The 18,376-nt window shown below is 32.1% G+C and overlaps 2 protein-coding genes across 2 annotated transcripts in view; one reads left to right on the top strand and one right to left on the bottom strand.

Annotated features, from left to right (window-relative positions):
- The window catches only part of LOC129948424 (low-density lipoprotein receptor-related protein 2), a 384,397-nt gene that overhangs the window by 14,384 nt on the left and 351,637 nt on the right, over positions 1–18,376 (top strand). The window lies entirely within an intron of this gene.
- Positions 3,604–4,038, bottom strand: LOC129944961 (uncharacterized). The gene has a single exon (XM_056054622.1). The coding sequence runs from the start codon at positions 4,036–4,038 to the stop codon at positions 3,604–3,606; it is 435 nt and encodes a 144-aa protein (XP_055910597.1).

Here is an 18,376-nt window from a genome sequence, read left to right as displayed (position 1 = left end):
TACCACAGATCCAACCGACTCCAAAACCAACTTAAAAATAATTTCCAAGTTTTTAGTAAATGGCAAGAAGTCGTAGTTAAAAAGTAAATAGTTTTTTTCACTACTTAGATTTTTAAAATATTTAAATGTTTAGAAATCCATTTTACGTACTAAAAATTTTAAGTTAATTAAAAAAAAATATGCTTTAACAATATTAATACCATTTTTTCAATTTTGAATCTTCGATAGAAGAAATTTTAGGATATATTTCCAATGTGTTCTTAATTTTTGTAAATTGAAAAATTGGTTTAAAATAAAAAAAAAATATTGATAACATATTCATGAATGTTTGCTACTAGAAAATATTTCACAAAGTATTAAAAATGAACTTCTGAACACTTTATACTAATATGAGTTCCTTTTGACACTTTGGCATCTCATAGCTCTCTCGTCTCAAAACACAATTCAAAAGGGGCTACTATGGCGTATACGCAATATTTTTTTTCATTCAATTTTTAATATACATGTATTTGTTTTTATGTTCGTTTGTGCACTGTAATAAAATCCTGCACTGTCACATATGTATTTGAATACCTTAAAAATTAAATATAAATATACATGCATACATATTCATAAACACATAGCACATACATTAATGCAGACAAAAAAAGTTTTCATATTATATTTTGAAGAATCAGGTGGTGGCATGTCGACATGATTATAAAATTTAATTTGTTTCTGCTCTACGAATACTCATAGAAATTTCTTTTCTATGTATTTATAAAATACTTTTTGATTTCTTCAAGAAAGACATCTTTCTTTTGAGTTTTGAAAAGTTTGAGAAGAAGTTTTTTGTTTAGGGATACAGTTCGCTTGTGCGATGAAGGAACCAAAGGATAACAAAGTTTTGTTTTGCGTGCTTAGAAAATGATTAATACAAAATAAAGAGTATAGGAGAAAAACGGCTAAGATCTATTTGGGCTTGAGATAGATGCAAAGTGAACGTTTATATGCTTATTAAATTTTTAATTCAAAATAAACAGTAAATAGTAAATTGAATTTAACTTCAAAAGCAAACTTTTTTCAATATTTTATTCAAAAACTAAAACCTAACAAAATGTTTTTATTTTTGGCAATACAAATTTTAGACTAAAATAATTGTAAACATTTCAAACATCAAAAACCCTAGTGCACAAAACTTTGAGGCTTTAGGCTTTTGGTCCAACAAGACTGTAAAGTCCTACGAAGTAAATCAAATAATGCGCATCGTTAAACCTGCAAACAATTTACGAAATAAATTATTTTGCCACCTACGATCACCTTTGTAAATAAAAAAAAAATAAATCAATAAAAGTTACAACCGGAGGTTCAATCCATTTAATTTTTCCATTTTATATTAAACATACATATGTACATACATCGTAAATACACATACTGAAATTATTGCGGCCTTGATGTTGAATTTACACTCAGACAATTTCATTTGGCAAGAACAAGTGACATTTCGACGTTAAGCCTTATATTTCTTGCACCTAAGTGACTCGGTCTATATTAATTTCCAGGAAATAGGGCTCTTTAAAGCTATAAAGGGTAATAAAAACAACAACAAAAAAATACATTTTAATCCTTATTTTTTTCATGAACATGCACATTGCACATCAAAAAGGCACTCTCGTAGATATAAAGATTAAATGCGCAATTTCAATATGTAAATTTCATTGAGCCCTTAAAAATTTTAAAAATACATTTTTTGTTTACTGATTGTTTAAACAAAATAAAAAAAAGTATTCGTTTAAGTAGGTACACATACATATCTATCACATTTTTTAGTCGTGATAGAATCAACCAAAGAAGCAATTTAAGATAAATTGCGTCAATGTTTGACATCGAGGATAGATTAGTTATGTACATATGTAGATAAATACAAGTGAAAGTGAGTAATGTCAAAACAATGAAATCTATTATTTATTTGCATCTAAGAGCAATTAAATCTATATTTTTTTTTATTGTTAGACGTTAATAAAGCAGGTAAATGCTCCCAAGTCAATCCTAAAAATCTACGACTTATGCGCCTATCATTATTCCTTTTAAGACCCTGGAAAGATTGATTTATATCCATTTAAGGGCAAGTATCGATACAAGACTTCCGTCTTCGTCTCAACTTGCCTACTGTAAAGGAAAATCGGTGGAAACAGCGTTACACACTTTAGTACGCACTGTCGAATATTCCCGCCATCATAAAGAGTTCACTATGGTTGCTTTCCTTGACATCGAAGGTGCCTTTAACAACGTGGACACATCTGCAATCACATCTCCACTGACATCTCTAAATGTAGAGAGTTCGCTTCGGGAGTTAATTTATTTAATGCTTATTAGCAGATTCATTATATCAAAACTGGGCAACTTTTCTGGTAGACGTTTCGTTAGTAGAGGGACACCGCAAGGTGGTGTTCTATCCCCTCTCCTCTGGGACCTAGTATTGAATGAAATCCTAACTATTCTGAATTCGGAGTGCTTCAGAGTGATAGCCTATGCGGACGACGTTGCTATAGCAGTTTCAGGAAAGCATCTTAATATCCTAAAAGAACTCTTACAAAATGCCTTGGGCAGACTAATACATTGGGCTGATCTGTGTGGACTGGGTGTTAACCCACATAAAACCGATTTGGTCTTATTTTCGAGGAGATACAAAATTCCATTTGTCAACCCTCCCTATATTAAAGGAATCAAATTCTTGTCTTAGACAAAAAACTAAATTGGAAACACAACGTACAGGACAGAGTCAAAAAAGCTACTGTAGCCCTCTTTTCTTGCAAAAAAGCTATTGGTAATAAATGGGGTTTACAGCCCAGAATCACGCATTGGCTATACACATCGGTAATCAGACCGATTTTAACGTACGATGTAGCAGTATGGTGGACTGCTTTAGAGGAAGGTATAAACAGGGATAAGCTAAATAAAGTCCAACGTTCAGCCTGCCTATGTATAAGCGGATCGCTTCGCACGACCCCGTCTGCTGCACTGGACACCTTGCTCTACCTTACACCTCTTGACATATTTAGTAAACAAATAGCTGCAAGCTCTGCTATTCGCCTCAATGCTTCGTCGCAGTGGACTAACAACAACATTGGCCACTCCGTAATTCTAAGGTACTTAGAATCAATTCCAAAGCCCACAGACTACACCATCCCCCAACTACAATTCGACATTAATTTCCAGATTTCTATACCTACCAGATCTTTTTGGGAGGATAGGACATTCTTGGAGGATGAGTCAATCCATTTTTACACAGATGGGTCAAAAACCAAAGAAGGGGTTGGTGGAGGTGTGTACTCTAAACGACTGAAATTAAGTCTCTCATTCCGCCTTCCCAATCATTGTAGCGTGTTCCAGGGGGAACTTTTGGCGATTAAAGAAGATTTGTCTTGGTTCAAAGAAAACGTGATATCAACATCTGATATCCGTATTTTCTCTGACACATTGCTTATCAGTTTTCTTATCACCAAACGCTTTCCATTACACAGTTTTGGTTGGTTTAAATTTCTATACATGATGACTACCGAGCCAACTTAAAGTTTTAAATTGTGCGGTGGTAAACCAGGCACATCCAAGGAGTTTAACAATTCAGTTTGTTAGACGGTCGAAAGATTTGAATGAATACAGAGTACCAGCGATTTGATTTTGAATTATAAAATTGAGGTTATCTACATCTTTATTTTCAGCGGCCAAAGTTGCTCGCTCACTTAAAAATTTAGTATTTTTGTGGTTAACGATGATATCCGGGAATACTTTTTTGATAAGCTCGTCTTTTGATGATACGAAATTGCAAAAATTTGGAGGAAATGAAATCAAACCGCTTGATTTGTCAACAGGAACTCGGCCATTACCGATAGTCAGCAATTGCTTCGAGAAATTATCAGCAGATTCAACAGACAGTTGAAGTTTATTTACATATCGCCACAGATTTGATGCTTTGAGGCAAGCGTTTATTTCGGCGGCAGCAGTAGATCTTGGAATGACTAGTAGTGTTTGTCGGAAATCGCCAGATAGTAAAATCATTGCACCACCAAAACATCTCTAGTCATTGCGCAGATCTTTTAATGTTCGGTCTAGTGCTTCCAATGCGCCTTTGTGCGCCATTGTGCATTCGTCCCATATGATGATTTTTGATGCTTGATGGCAATTTTAACGCTGAGTGAGCCGTACGGCATCCATCTAACAATGTGGCCGCTATTCCAGAAGAAACAATTGCTACCGCAATTTCGGATCTCGCACGTATAGTGGCCAAAATCAATGACTTGAGGAATGTCTTCCCAGTTCCACTGGGGGCATCCAAAAAAAAGGCGCCATTTCCATCATCAATTGCATTAATCAGTGTATCATAGACTTTCCTCTGCTTAGGATTCAACAGAGGTACATTAGTTTGAACTGATTGTATAAGTTTATGTGGATCATATTCACGTTCACGTTCCAATTCTCTATTAAATGCGTCATTCTAATACTAACAAACTGCCGCACATGAGGTAACACATATCTTCGATCAAGAGCAAAGTCTGGTTATGGATCTCCTTATTCACCTCAAGATCTGAATTTCTTGAGCTGAAGCGAATTTGATGTAAAATATCTTCTGAGATATTAATGTGCGTATCTGACTTGCAGATGCAGAAATAATTCCTTCAGCGATTGTCGTGTCCCAATGAGTATCGTTTTCAAGCAAATGAAGCTCTTGACACGCTGCACAGAATGTGGGGCACACGGTACCATTAACAGTTCGTAGTGATTCAAATGATGTTGGCCTAAACCTGAACGATACAAGCTGTAGTCGATGGTGCAATCATACTGAAACGCTGTTAGATTCAAATCAATACTTGAACCATTTCGTCTTGCACTTCTAAGATTATTACTCTGTTCATCTGTACGATAAACTCGACGATTTTTTGTTTTTAACCTAGCCGTTTCACGAGCTCTCTTCTTTGCTCTTGTGTTTGAGAAACACGAATTAAGACCCTTCTTTGCTCCATATTTGTTCGGCGCTGTTCTCGTGCAATTTCTCTTCTTCATTTCCATTGCCTAATTGCAATACGGCTTCGCTGGGAAAGATTAGATCTTCTAGGACGCGGCATTGTTATTAAATTGTGCACTAGCATAAAACCACCAAATATAATAACAGTGCCTGAATTTTCGAGACATAGACAATAGCTCAAAGAGTATATAACTACTACTACAAATAGTTTAGCACTGGTGTTAATGAAGGAAATCCCCCTGTATTTTAATGGGAGAATCCAAAAGAAATACGGTCATTACCTGGGGCTTTATTCACTTTGGAGTTCGATGTGACTTCTTGTAATTCCTGAAACTCAAAAGGAGCGTCTAAAAATTCATCCAGGATTAGTGGTTCAGCATATTGAAGCAGTGGTGAAATTATCTCTGAATTGAGGAGGTTTTTGAAGTGGTTTTTAAACTTGATGCTTGCAGGCCTAAAGCGATGATATTTCTTCCACCAGAAACGTTTTTAACAGCTCTCCAGAAATCGGTTGAACAACGTGCACTATTGATGACCTCTATATTTCTTCTCTCAAAAGTTGCCTTTTTCATGTAACACATTTGTTTGAACTCCCTATTTCCCTGTGAGTACAATGCCCTGAATTCTTGCGAGTTGTGCTTTCGAAAAAGCTTTTAAAATCTAAAGGATTTCTTCCTAGATTGAAGGCAATCAAAAGCAAACCACTCTTTCTTAAAACTCGTTTTATTTCTTGGACTTTGAGGGTTATAGCTCTTAATAATGCTTGTCAGAGAGTTTATATCCACTAGAATATTTGAATTTCTGAGTTTTTCCAGTTCTTCAGTTAAATTCCTTTGGTAGGTGAGTCTATTTTTGTCTTTATAGTATAGTTTCGGGACAAGGTTTAACTGTCTCGCACTATCAGAAGTATTCGCTACTTGCGTCGTAAAATTGACTTCGAGTGGCATATGGTCGGAGAAAGTCTTGATTCCTATCTTAAAATTGCTTAGAATATTATTCCACACTCCAGACGTAAAGCAATAGTCAATAACTGAAGAAGCTGTACCTCTAATAAAAGTAAACTCTTCTTCGTAGTCTCCTGAGCTGCTTCCATTCCATATATGACATTCGAAGGTATCAGCAAGCTCCAAAATATTTACTATCGCATACTACATCCTTAGATTTACGATTTGAATTTAAGTTCCTGCCATTAAAGTCCCATAAGCATCACATTTGACGTAAAAATTCATCAGTAATACAGTTTCGATGACATTTGAGTTTGGTGAAATAATTGTTTTTGTATATTTTTTTTTGTTTAAATCTACAGTGTTTTCCAATAACAGGGAAAAATTCTTTAAGGGAAATCAACTGAGGTTTTTTTTCATTAATTAGAAAACGCTAACACCTAAATGGTAGTGAATGACCAATTCGAACAATCGTGATGGGTACATTCCATTCTTATTTTAAACTTCAAATAATTGGCAAGGACCTCATCTTTTAAGTGACCTCAAATAAAACAGTCTATTTCGAAAACTAACAAGTTCAGTAAATGAGTGAAAATAGCCCTCGTAGCTAAAGATGTTTTCTTAGATGAAAATCCTGATCATTTTGACGCATCCAATCCAACCCAATCCCAATTTGCTAACTTAAAAAGCTGTAAGACTTAAGTCTTTATGCAAAATACAAAGAATTTTTGTTTGTTGAATGTCTTATTCCAAAGACCGAAAAGGATTGGACGATTATGGATTTTCTCCATTTTTTACATCACTTACTTGTCCCAACAACTCAATTTTTTCCTCCAATATATTTTAATTATTTTTGTTGCATTAAATTTAAATTAAAATCTGTTTTGGACAAAATAAATTCCTTCAATCGTCTTATAAAAAAAATTAAGATAGTAGCAGCACCTAAGCTTCTTCGCATATTTGCTTTATTTCTAAAGTCGGGTAAATTTCCATTAGTAATTCCAGACCAATCTATAACCTATTCTTTATTCCCAAGCTTTTTGAAAAATTTATTTGTCATCGTTAACATTTTAACTGCAAAAATATTATAGCTAATCAAGAACGTTCCACAATTAGTAATATATACAAATTTTTGCATAGATGATAAAATACCCTAGAATTAGGTCAGTGGCTCGACTGTATTTTCAATAATTATTCTAAAGCTTTTGACAAAATTCCTTATGATTTCATAACATTTAATTTGAAGGCAATTGGGTTTCTTCCTGAATTCATCTTATGAATTACGTCTTAAGAATATGAATTCTGATGTTTATTCTACAATCTTTTCATTATCAAATCAGAAGTTCCCCAGGGTAGTCATTTAGGACCTCTACTCTTTTTCTTAGCTATCAATGATAAACCTCTTTGTGTATGATACGGATGGTATGAAAGTGTTTAAAAGCATAAAAATTCTCTATTTTCCTGAGCAATCAATGATGTACACTTTTGTATATTATTCGGATAGTATGATACTTTTTAAAAGCAAAAGGTCTCCAAGGAATTGTGTATAACTCCAAGGGGATATTCACAGTTTTGTTATTTGGTACAAAAACAATGGGCTAAAACTTAAACCAATTGCTTATATTATTAGGGGGGCAACAGTCCGTTGAGAACTAGGGCCTAGTGACTTACAACTCACAACCAACTCTGTGTGCGAGTAATGTTGTCAGGAATGGAGGGGACCTACAGTTTATATGCTAAATCCGAACGGCTAATTTTGAGAAAGCACTTTTCCATGACAAAAGTTACTCTTTTAAAATTAGTCAATTCCTCGCAAGAGGCAGTACCCGTGAAAGAAACTTTAGATCGCATAGGCAGGGATCGAACACAAGTCCAAGTCCACTAACCACCATGCCACGGGTACTTAAACCAATTGCTTAACTTTCTTTAAAAAACTCACTATTAGTTGGATTGATCTTGGAGTTATTTTAAATTCTAGACTCGATTTCACGGATTCTAATATCGATTTTGATAGTTAGTAAATCCAACTCCTTGTTAAAATTTGTAGAAAATTGGCATAGAGAATTTCAGGATCAATATGTTGCTCTCGCTCTCTATAGCTCTTTATTGTCTACCCTCATCTTGAGTACGCATCCCAAATACGCATCCCATAATGCAGAGGAGGACATTCTTTGGTCGTAAGCTTTTTTAAGCAAAGACCTGATACCGTATTCGAAAATGTTCTCGCTGTTTTAAGTAATGGCGTAGTTTTTACTAGAAAAACGTCAAAAGCTTACAGCAGCCTAAATAGTGGGTTATTCAAAAAGAAATCTGTAATTGGAAAACCATCTAATTGACAATTTTTAAAGTTGTGTATGACCTTGAATAAAATATGCATTTAAGTAAAGATTTAAATTAAAATAATAGAGAATTGTATAAAATCAAGTTTCTTATTTTAAAAAAGAATCTACTACCAAAACAATCAATTTTATCAAAACCAAAATTAATGATAGTTCTCAATCAAAATAAAGAACCAGGAATTATATTGATTTTAAGGATGTAGATACATTTGATATCCATGTATTTATCCACTCAACGACTGCAATTAATATCTCAAAAAAACTGTTTGTATATATAGATACTTTAGTGAGAGTATCATGTAGATTTGTAGATGTTTGGAAGTCTCTATTTCAGGTTTACTTATACATATATAAAAATGTATCTAACTGAAATTAATTATTATTATTTCCTGTCACGCATGTACTACATATAATTATATTTTGAAGTCTTATTAATTAAGTTTTTGTTTCTATCGAATTATTAGCAAAAATAATAATTATACATACTCGTATATATTTATTTTTATTTTCTATCATAACATCTGCAAATATATGTTATGTATGTACAGTACATGTATCTAACAATTTTATTCAAAATATAATCTCGAGATACAATAAATATGTAGTATACCTTTATTTTATATTTTACCATCATTGTATCTTTACTTTTTTCACATATTATTATGAACAGGTTATTCGCATTAGGTTCTTTTTTTTAGATTTGTTTTGTAGAATTATACGTTAGAAAAAAAATAAAACTTAAAACCATGGCATTAAGTTGAGGGGGGGAATAGTAATTATATGATGGGGAAATTTGCTTTATTTTGAACCGGTATGCGGTACGGTGACATCATTCACAATAAAAATGATGAAATATTGCAAAGTGATCTTTTCTTATTTTTTTCGCAAATATTTGTTGAACATTCAAAGCTTTTTTTTATAAACAAATTTTAAAATCAACCTTAACATGAGCTTGAGCAAAACTTTACTTATGCTTTTTTAGAATGGTCTTTTATGACCAATTTTTTAGAGCGAACAAAATAAATTAAAAGAAAAATATGTCTCTAGTTAGGAAAATCATATTATAAACATAATGTTTTCTAAATCTATTTATGTAATAGTTACAGTGTATCTTTCAAACTCTTAAGAAAAAGTTACATATTTAGCTGAAAAAACGTAATCAAAGAAAGAAGTTCACAAGTGTAAAAAAAAGTTAGAAGTAGTCGAAACAATAATTTTAAGGATTATTTTTTCTTAATCTCCATTTAAGTGGATTTTACTGTATAAGATGATTTTTCAAGTTCATTGTTTATATGAAAATACTTTTTTTTATATTTTTAACTTCCCATAGGAAGTTTCTCGACGTTTCAAGGTCCCTAGAGTCGAAATAAAAGATTTTTAGAAAGATATCTGTGCGTCGGTGTGTACGTACGTTCGCGACGTTTTTTTCGTCGCCTATAGCTCAAGAACCAGAAGAGATATCGATTTCAAATTAATGTTGTTGAACAGATAAAAAGGCAGAAAGATGCAGAAAGGGCTCTCAAGAAAATTGCGTGGGTGGTTTTTTTACCATAGCAGTTTGAAAAAAAGGTGACAATTTTATTTAACCCAAATATCTTACGAATCAAAATCGCTAGAGACTTGAATTAAATTTTATATGATATATTCTAACGTGATATCAAAGAAATATATTTTTGAAAAAAATCGATCCAACGGTTTTTTTTTATAAATCAAAAAAACTGAAAAAAAAAAATTTGTCACCTCCAAAATTTTACGACTAAAATATGATTTCATCTTCAAAACAATTTTGTGTAACGAAGAATAATGTTTTTGACATCTGAAATAATTTTGAGTAAAATCGAATTGACAGTTTTTTTTTTTAAATAAAAATCTAAAAAAAATATTGAAATATTGGCTTCAAACTTATTTTATATCACAGAAAATATTGTTTTCTAGTTTTTGTTATTCAGTAATTTTTATATAAAAATCCAAAAGTCAGTTTTTTCATAAAAAATAAAATCTACAAAAAATAGTACGCAAATTTAGTAAAAATTGATACGAGTACATATAGACAAACTTTTAAGCAAGACAAATCGACAGACGTGATGGGAAGTTATCAGTGTGGGTCGCATCCCAGCCTCTTTTTTATTTTTAAAATAAAACAGTTGTAAAATACTACCATTTTAATTGTCGTACTTTTATTTCTTGAAATTTAAAGCTTAATCTGAGCAATTGCTTATTATTAGATTAGCGAAGACATAAATTAGCAGTTGGCATAACAACAACTATAAAACAAAAGTATTAGAGAAAGTACCAAAGGTGATATCAAGGGTAACAAGACGATATACATATATGTATTGTGTAGATTCTATTACCTTTTTTTATTAGCTCTTTAAAATATTACATCGCAGCACTTGTATGATATTAAAATGCTAGTTTTCAAGTACCGTGTTTTTATTACATTTTCGCCAATAACTTACATAAAACGTTAAGGAACGATATAAATTTAATATGTAGTTTTATACTAATACTTCATGTCTAGACACTAACATTCTATAATGTTTCACGAACAGTAACAAGTTTTGTAAAAATTCTTAAATACAAAGTAAGCTATTTGTTTGAAATAAAAAAAACGTGACTTTAATTAAAATATTTAACATCTAGTCACGTAAGTTTTACTTAATTTTCAGGCATAAAAGTTAAAAGTATTTTTAAATGTTCATTGAGGTTTTCATAAATAAATAAATATTAAAGAAAATACTTATTTTATTTGTAATTTAGAAATTTGAAACACAAATGTTATGTTTCCTTAAAATTGCTAGGAATGGAAAATGTCAATCTGACTAGTATAACTTTGAATGTTTTCAAAATAAATGTTTCCACTAATATTTACATTTCCGATATTACTCGCACACATGTAGAGTTAAGAATTCTTCAAGAACTCTTATTTGTAATTTTAAAGTTCATTAAAAGTTTTACATTTTTGAAAACAAAACCAGAAATTGGGGTTGGGTTTTAAAAATCTCGCGTTATGACATCTCTTATATCAACATCTTGTAAATCCAAAATCTCGCATGAGGCCTAAAATTCCTTCTACTTTCTCTTCAACAAGTGAAGATATTCTCTCGCAATCAGGTTCTGGTGTTAATAACGCAGAAAGTGTGCCTGATAAACAAAGGAAAAAGTCTGAAAAAAGAAGCCGAGAAAACTCTGTGCTTGCTTAGAAATTCTACCCCTCCCTAACAACGAACTAATGTATAACTCCAATTTTGACTTTAATTCAGCTCCTATTAGCGACTCCGTAACAGTAATAAAAAAAATAATTTGTAAATCTGGTCTAGGCCCACAAACAACGCCAGAATATATAATTTCTCACTGACTTCCTACCAAGAGCATACCTTGTAGCTCATCCATTAGGTGTACAAAGATCAATAAACCAAATAGCTTTGTTTCTTCTTTTAAATTAGTATGGCCCGCAGGGACTTTCGTCAAAGAATTTACACAAAGCCAAAAATGGATGTTTCTTTGAAAACCAAGCCGAAATACTCAACAGGCTTGCCCTCTTCCACCAAAACGTTAGAAGACAATCGTAGTAAGACTCCTGAAATTTTTCTCAACTCCTAATCATTTAAACGTGACGTATCCGTTTTGACAGAAACTTGGCTTCCGGGATAAAAACTACTTTGACCTGTCTCCATGACATGGGCACGTGTTTGAGAAGGAGGCATCCTTTGAAAATTTGTTCCAGCCATGGAGCTGCCACATCATGTAACTTTTGAAGCATAACTGGCAGTATGCCATCCATGCCTGGGGATTCATATGGAGAGAAAGTATTAATGGCCTACAAAATATTTTCTCTGGTTATAACGAAATTGACTTGCTCCACGTGAGCTACGTTCAGCTTTGTGGTTTTAAGCGATTCGGGGTTATCACTCTCGCAACCCGGAAAGTGCGTCTTCATCAGTAGGTCAAGGGATTCGGCTGGAGACGCTGATTTTTTTTCTCAAAATTTTACTGAATGTTGAAAACAATATTTTTTAAAGGATAAAATTAGCTTAAAGCCAATTCAATTTTTACCAACTTTGGGTTATGTTTTTTTTAGGTTTTTATTTTTTATGAAAAAAAACTGTCAATTCGATTTTTCTCAAAATTTTACAAAAGGTTAAAACCGTTTTTTTTTGCTGCACAAAACTGTTTTGGAGATAAAATCATTTTGTATTCGTTAAATTTTCGAGGTGACAAATTTATTTTTTAGTTTTTGTGATTTATAAAAAAAACTGTTGATTCAATTTTTCTCAAAATTTTTCCGAATGTTTAGCACCATAATCTCAAGTTTTCAAAAAAGATATTTAATTTGAAAATCAATTTTTAGCAAATTTTATTAATTTTGTTTCAGGTTTTTTTATTTTTTGTTAAAAACAATATTTTTTTTTAAGGCAAAATTAATTTAAAGCCATTATCTTAAATTCTTAAGAAGATATTTGATTCGAAAACCAATAATAATGAATTAAATTGCATTGAAATATAAAATTGAATAACAAAATCCTGATGACTTAAAAAAAATTAGAACAGCAATTCGAATTAAAATACAAATTCCTCCGAAATGTAGAACAGGTTTGAGAATGTTATAATTTATTCAAAGCCATTTATTTTCCTTATAACCATAATAAACATTAATCTTTGGTTATGATTTTACTATCTTTTAATTTCCATTGTGTGAATAGTTTCATTTTCAATATCACCTTTTTTTTCAGAATGTAAAAAGAATTTTTAACCTTGGTAAGCTACCAATTATTTTGTACCCTATTCTTTCATCTATGAAAAAGGATATCGCTCAGAAATAAGCCCTGACAAATAACTTTGTTTAATAATATAAATTTCATAAACCCAAATTTTCTTATAGAACCCTTCCATAGTTTCTTCCAAGGAGTGTTAAGTCTTTTATAATTTTTTATGAATTCAACTCCAATTCCACTTTTCTTCGAATTTGAAGAAAAGTGTTAGCCTGTTCTCAACCTTCATAACAATGCTCTTCGGGTTCTGTTACAATCCCAATTCAATTTTTGTTTATATTTCCCTACTCTCGATATATATTTTTAATTTTAACTTTTTTTCGGTTAAATCTAAAAAAACAATATTCGTAAAAATACATCCCCCCTCCCAAATAAAACAAAAAAGACATGTTGTGGTGAAATTTCAAAAAATTATACAAACAAACATATTTTTAAAAAACGTATCATCTTCTACTTTAATCGAATAACAAGCAGAAAACGAGTTTGACAGTTGTTGATTCTGATGTATTAAATTGTCTAGATAAAATTTGTTGATAACTTTTTAAGTAAAAAAGTTTTTTTTTCTTTTTTTTTTTTGAAGATGATGATACCTGTTTGTTATTTATTTCTGTTTCGATGAAAGAAACAAAAATAAAAACAAAATAAGAAAAGTTATTTACCAAAAGGACGGTGTTTTAAAATTTAGAGTAGGTAAGGCACTTCCTTGAATAAAATATATGTATAGCAAAATCTGTCGTCGTCGGTTGTTGAAGTTTGAATAAAAAAGTTTTTTTTTTCTTTTTTGTTAACCAAAATCAATAGATCAATCATTGGGTTAAGAAAAACAAAAATTACCATAACGCTGAAAATACATCTCCCAAAAGAATCGAAACATGTTAACATTTAGGACTGGCACGAGCAGGACCCTTTTAAACTTTATTCTCTCCTTAACAAATATACGACCATATCCATACACACACACACACACTAATATGGCAAAAGAACCCCATTCAGTCGAATTATTTAACGTCCGATTAAAAGGGCAAAACTCATAAATAACCTAACTTGTTTTTTTTTTCTTTTATTTTATATATTTTAAATGGTGTTAGGTTGACATCTTTAGGGGTATAAACACGAGCATCTATACATACAGCTATGACCGAGAAAATAGAGACATTTTTAGGTGTTTTCTCTTCAAGTTTTATAGTCATTTAAAAAACTATAAAATACCAAGTTTAATGTGTTGTCAAACTATGCAATTAAGAATTTTACGAGTAGTCTAAAGATGAGTGTCTAACAGTGCACTTAGTCTAGGGAGATTTAAATTTTAGCTGGTCAAAATAGTTGGAACACTTAATAAAAATTCTCATAGTCTTGTTGGGTTAAAAAGTCAAAAAAAAGGTAGGGTTTGTAATCTATGATGGTTTTTGAAAATAAAGTGTTTTTTTTGTAAATATGCTACATATTAATAGGTGGACAAAACATTTCAGTAGAAACATCTTGGAGAAGACCGAGGTTCTTCAAGAAATTTGCTTAAGGTTCAAGAAATGGAAAATCTTCCAAGGAAAGCAGAAGATCTCCTTTAAAAATGACTTTTAGAAACAGAGTTACTTTTATAAGAAATTCTTATGCTGATCTAAAACCAACTTCTAATCCAATACATTGTTTCGCTGACGATAGTACTCTTAGCTTTTCATATTCGTTTTTAAACTCAAATCTCTCTTCTTCAGATATATAACTGCTACGACAAATTATGACAAGGTAATTAAATTCCGACCTTAACAGCATTCTAGCATGGGGACAAAAAAAATAGGTGGAATTTAATCTGTCGAAAACTCAATGCTGTTTCTGTCTTGTATAGTTAAAGCGAGATATACCCCTTTGCCAATTTCCATGGATGAGACTGAAATTCTCAATATTCTCGGTATTTGTATCACCAACCATCTTTTGTGGAACGACCACAAAAAAAATGTTGGTGTCACCAAAAATGCAGCAAGATTTTTTGGGTTTTCTAAGAAAGTGCAAGAAGTTTTCTTCACCCTCTGATCTAGCTGCTATCTACAAAACTTATTTACGTCCAAAGCTTGAGTATAACTCCTATCTCTTGGTGGATGTTCCTGCAACTTACTTAAGCTTCTTGGGCAGTATTGAACGTAGGGCACTTAAATTAATTGGAGATAATACCATCATAGGATCATTTACGTCACTTAACCATCGTCGTAAAGTTTCTTGTGTCATCCTTTTTTAATGTGGCTTAAATGGTTAATGGTCTAGAGAAATAGCCAGCTGCGTTCTCCTCCTTAAACAGTTCAACCGTAATACTCGCGCTTCTAGAAATGGTTATGAGTGTAACCTCGTGCTCAACTTCGGTCGTACTGTCAAGTACAGAAAATCGTCCTTTAGCCGTACTATGCGATTGTGGAATGCCTTGCCACAGTCTGTCTTTCCCTGTCATTTCAATATTCAGGAATTCAAAACCAATGTGCAACGACACCTCCTTTCAACAACCTCTCCTTCTTTCCCAGGGATCAAACTGTGTCTTTACATAATAAAGATAGTAATATCGCCTTGAGTGTGCCCTTATTATAACCCTTCAGTAAGATTTTGATTCGAAAGTCAGCCTCAGGACATTTCTTCGAATTCTGGAGAAGGCTAAAATCTACAGAAATCGCATTTATCCGCAAGAAAATTCATTTTCCAAAAATATGCTGCATAAACCATTATTCCTCTAAGGTGTGAAAAAGGAAAAGAATGCACTTTAAAGGGTCGTAAATCTAAAACTCTCCTGGGACAGTGCTCTTTTCCAATTAGGTTTTGTGGCGTTAATTCAAATCCGACTTCGAAATTAATGTATTGCGAAGGGTTTTTGAGATATTGTACTTGAAAATTCGAAAAACATAATGCTTTTTGAGACTATCATAATTTATAAATCCGTGATGGTTTTCCAAATCTGTAATCCCTTTCTTCAATATCCAGTTAACATGTTTATATTATTTCGTATAATACTCAAAATATCCTCATAAGTTTTTAGATTTCACCTGTCTTACAAAAATATGGAAGAAGCGCTAAATAATTTATGGTAAAGGAGTTTTCATCAGAAAAAAAAACAAAATAGTTTAAAAGCAAAGCTCTTAACAATTCTGTTGCATAGGGAATTCAGTTGAATCAAGTTTTTGAAATATAATACAAACAAGAGGTTGGGATGCCACCCACACTGATAACTTCCCATCCCGCCTGTCGATTTGTCTTGCCTAAAAGTTTGTCAAATTTGCGTACTATTTTTTGTAGATTTTATTTTTTATGAAAAACAGACTGTTGGATTTTTATATAAAAATTACTGAATATCGAAAACAATATTTTCTGTGAAATAAAATAAGTTTGAAGCCACTACTTTAAATTTTTGAAAAGCTATTTGCGTCGAAAGTAAAATTTTACAAAGTTTTAGTATTGTTTTTTTTTTAGAGTTTTATTTTTTGTAAAAAAACTGTCAACTGGATTTTTTTCAAAATTGTATCGAATGTTGAAAACATTCTTAAAGAATGAGTCAATCCACTTTTACACAGATGGCTCAAAGACCAAAGAAGGGGTTGGTGGTGGTGTGTACTCTGAACGACTGAAATTAAGTCTCTCATTCCGCCTTCCCAATCATTGTAGCGTGTTCCAGGCGGAACTTTTGGTGATTAAAGAAGTCTTGTCTTGGCTCAAAGAAAACGTGATATCAACATCTGATATCCGTATTTTCTCTGATAGCCAGGCCGCTATCAAATCTCTGGACTCAGTCTCTACAAACTCTATAACAGTTCATAACTGTCGATCATCTCTAATGGAGATGGCGCAACAGTTTAATATTCACCTTTGCTGGGTGCCGGGCCATACAGACATTCCAGGTAACTGTAAGGCAGATGAACTTGCCAGGAACGGTACAGTACAGCCCATCCTACCACGTTTGGCAAGTACTGGCATACCAATCGCTACTTGTAAACTGTTGCTAATGCAAGACGCTGCGTGGAGGGCAGGAACCAGGTGGAACAACATCACCACGTGTCAAGCCACAAAAAATATCTGGCCAACACTTTATTTAAAACGTTCAAGGTGCTTGCTCTCTCTAAGCAGATCGCATATAAGCTCGATAATAGGTGTCATAACCGGACACTGTCTAATAGGAAAGCACGCCACGAGACTAGGCGTATTCTCAAATGACTTTTGCAGAAGCTGTATGGACGAGGAAGAGGAAAAAACGGTTCTTCATCTTCTCTGTACATGCCTTGCTCTTGCTCGAAAACGCAAGAATTACCTAGGAGAATTCTTCTTTAACGATCTAAATCATATCGGTATAATCGGCCTCTCACGTTTCGTAAGGGACTCAAGCTGGTTCCATTGAGCTTAGGAGGAAGCCTCAAGATTCATGTGGTATCACAATCGGCCATTAAACTGGCCTAAGTGTGTCCGTTTCAATCTTGGACAGCCACTATAACCTAACCTAACCTAACCTGAAAACAATATTTCTTATAAGATAAAATTAGTTTGAAGCCAATATTTCAAATTTTTGAAAAGATATTTGAGTCGAAAATCAATTTTTACCAACTTTTGTAAATTTTTTTTTAGGTTTTTAATTTTTTGTACAAAAACTGTCAATTCGATTTTTTCAAAATTTTACTAAATGTTAACAACAATATTTCTTTAAAGATAAAAGTAAATTAAAGCCAATATCTACAATTTTTGAAAAGATATTTGAGTCAAAAATCAATTTTCACCTACTTTTATTATTTTTTTTTAGGTTTTTATTTTTGTAAATAAAACTGTCAATTCGATTTTTCTCAACATTTTTTAGAATGTTGAAAACAATATTTCTTATAAGATGAAATAAGTTTGAAGCCTAAATTTCAAGTTTTTTAAAAGATATATGAATCGATATTCAATTTTTACCAACTTTAAGCAATATTTTTTTTAGATTTTCAGTTTTTAGAAAAAAACTGTCAATTCAATTTTTCTCAAAATTTTATGAGATGTCAAAAACATTATTCTTCGTCGCACAAAATTGTTTTGGAGATGAAATCATTTATTAGTCGTAAAATTTTGGAGGTAACAAATTTTTTTTTCAGTTTTTTGATTTATAAAAAAACCCGTAAATGGATTTGTTTTTTCAAAAAATATACTTCTTTCATATCACGTTACACTATATTATTTAAAATTTAATTCAAGTCTCTAGTGTTTTTGGTTCGTAAGATATTTAGGGTTAACCAAAATGTTCACCTTTTTTTTTCAAACTGCTTTGGTAAAAAAACCACCCACGCAATTTTCTGCTCTTTCTGCATCTTTCTGCCTTATTATCTGTGTAAC

Source organism: Eupeodes corollae, chromosome 2 (genome assembly GCF_945859685.1).
Source record: "Eupeodes corollae chromosome 2, idEupCoro1.1, whole genome shotgun sequence".
Lineage (NCBI taxonomy): Eukaryota > Metazoa > Arthropoda > Insecta > Diptera > Syrphidae > Eupeodes > Eupeodes corollae.
Note: the sequence above shows the minus strand (reverse complement) of the source record. Positions and strands in the feature narration are given on the sequence as shown.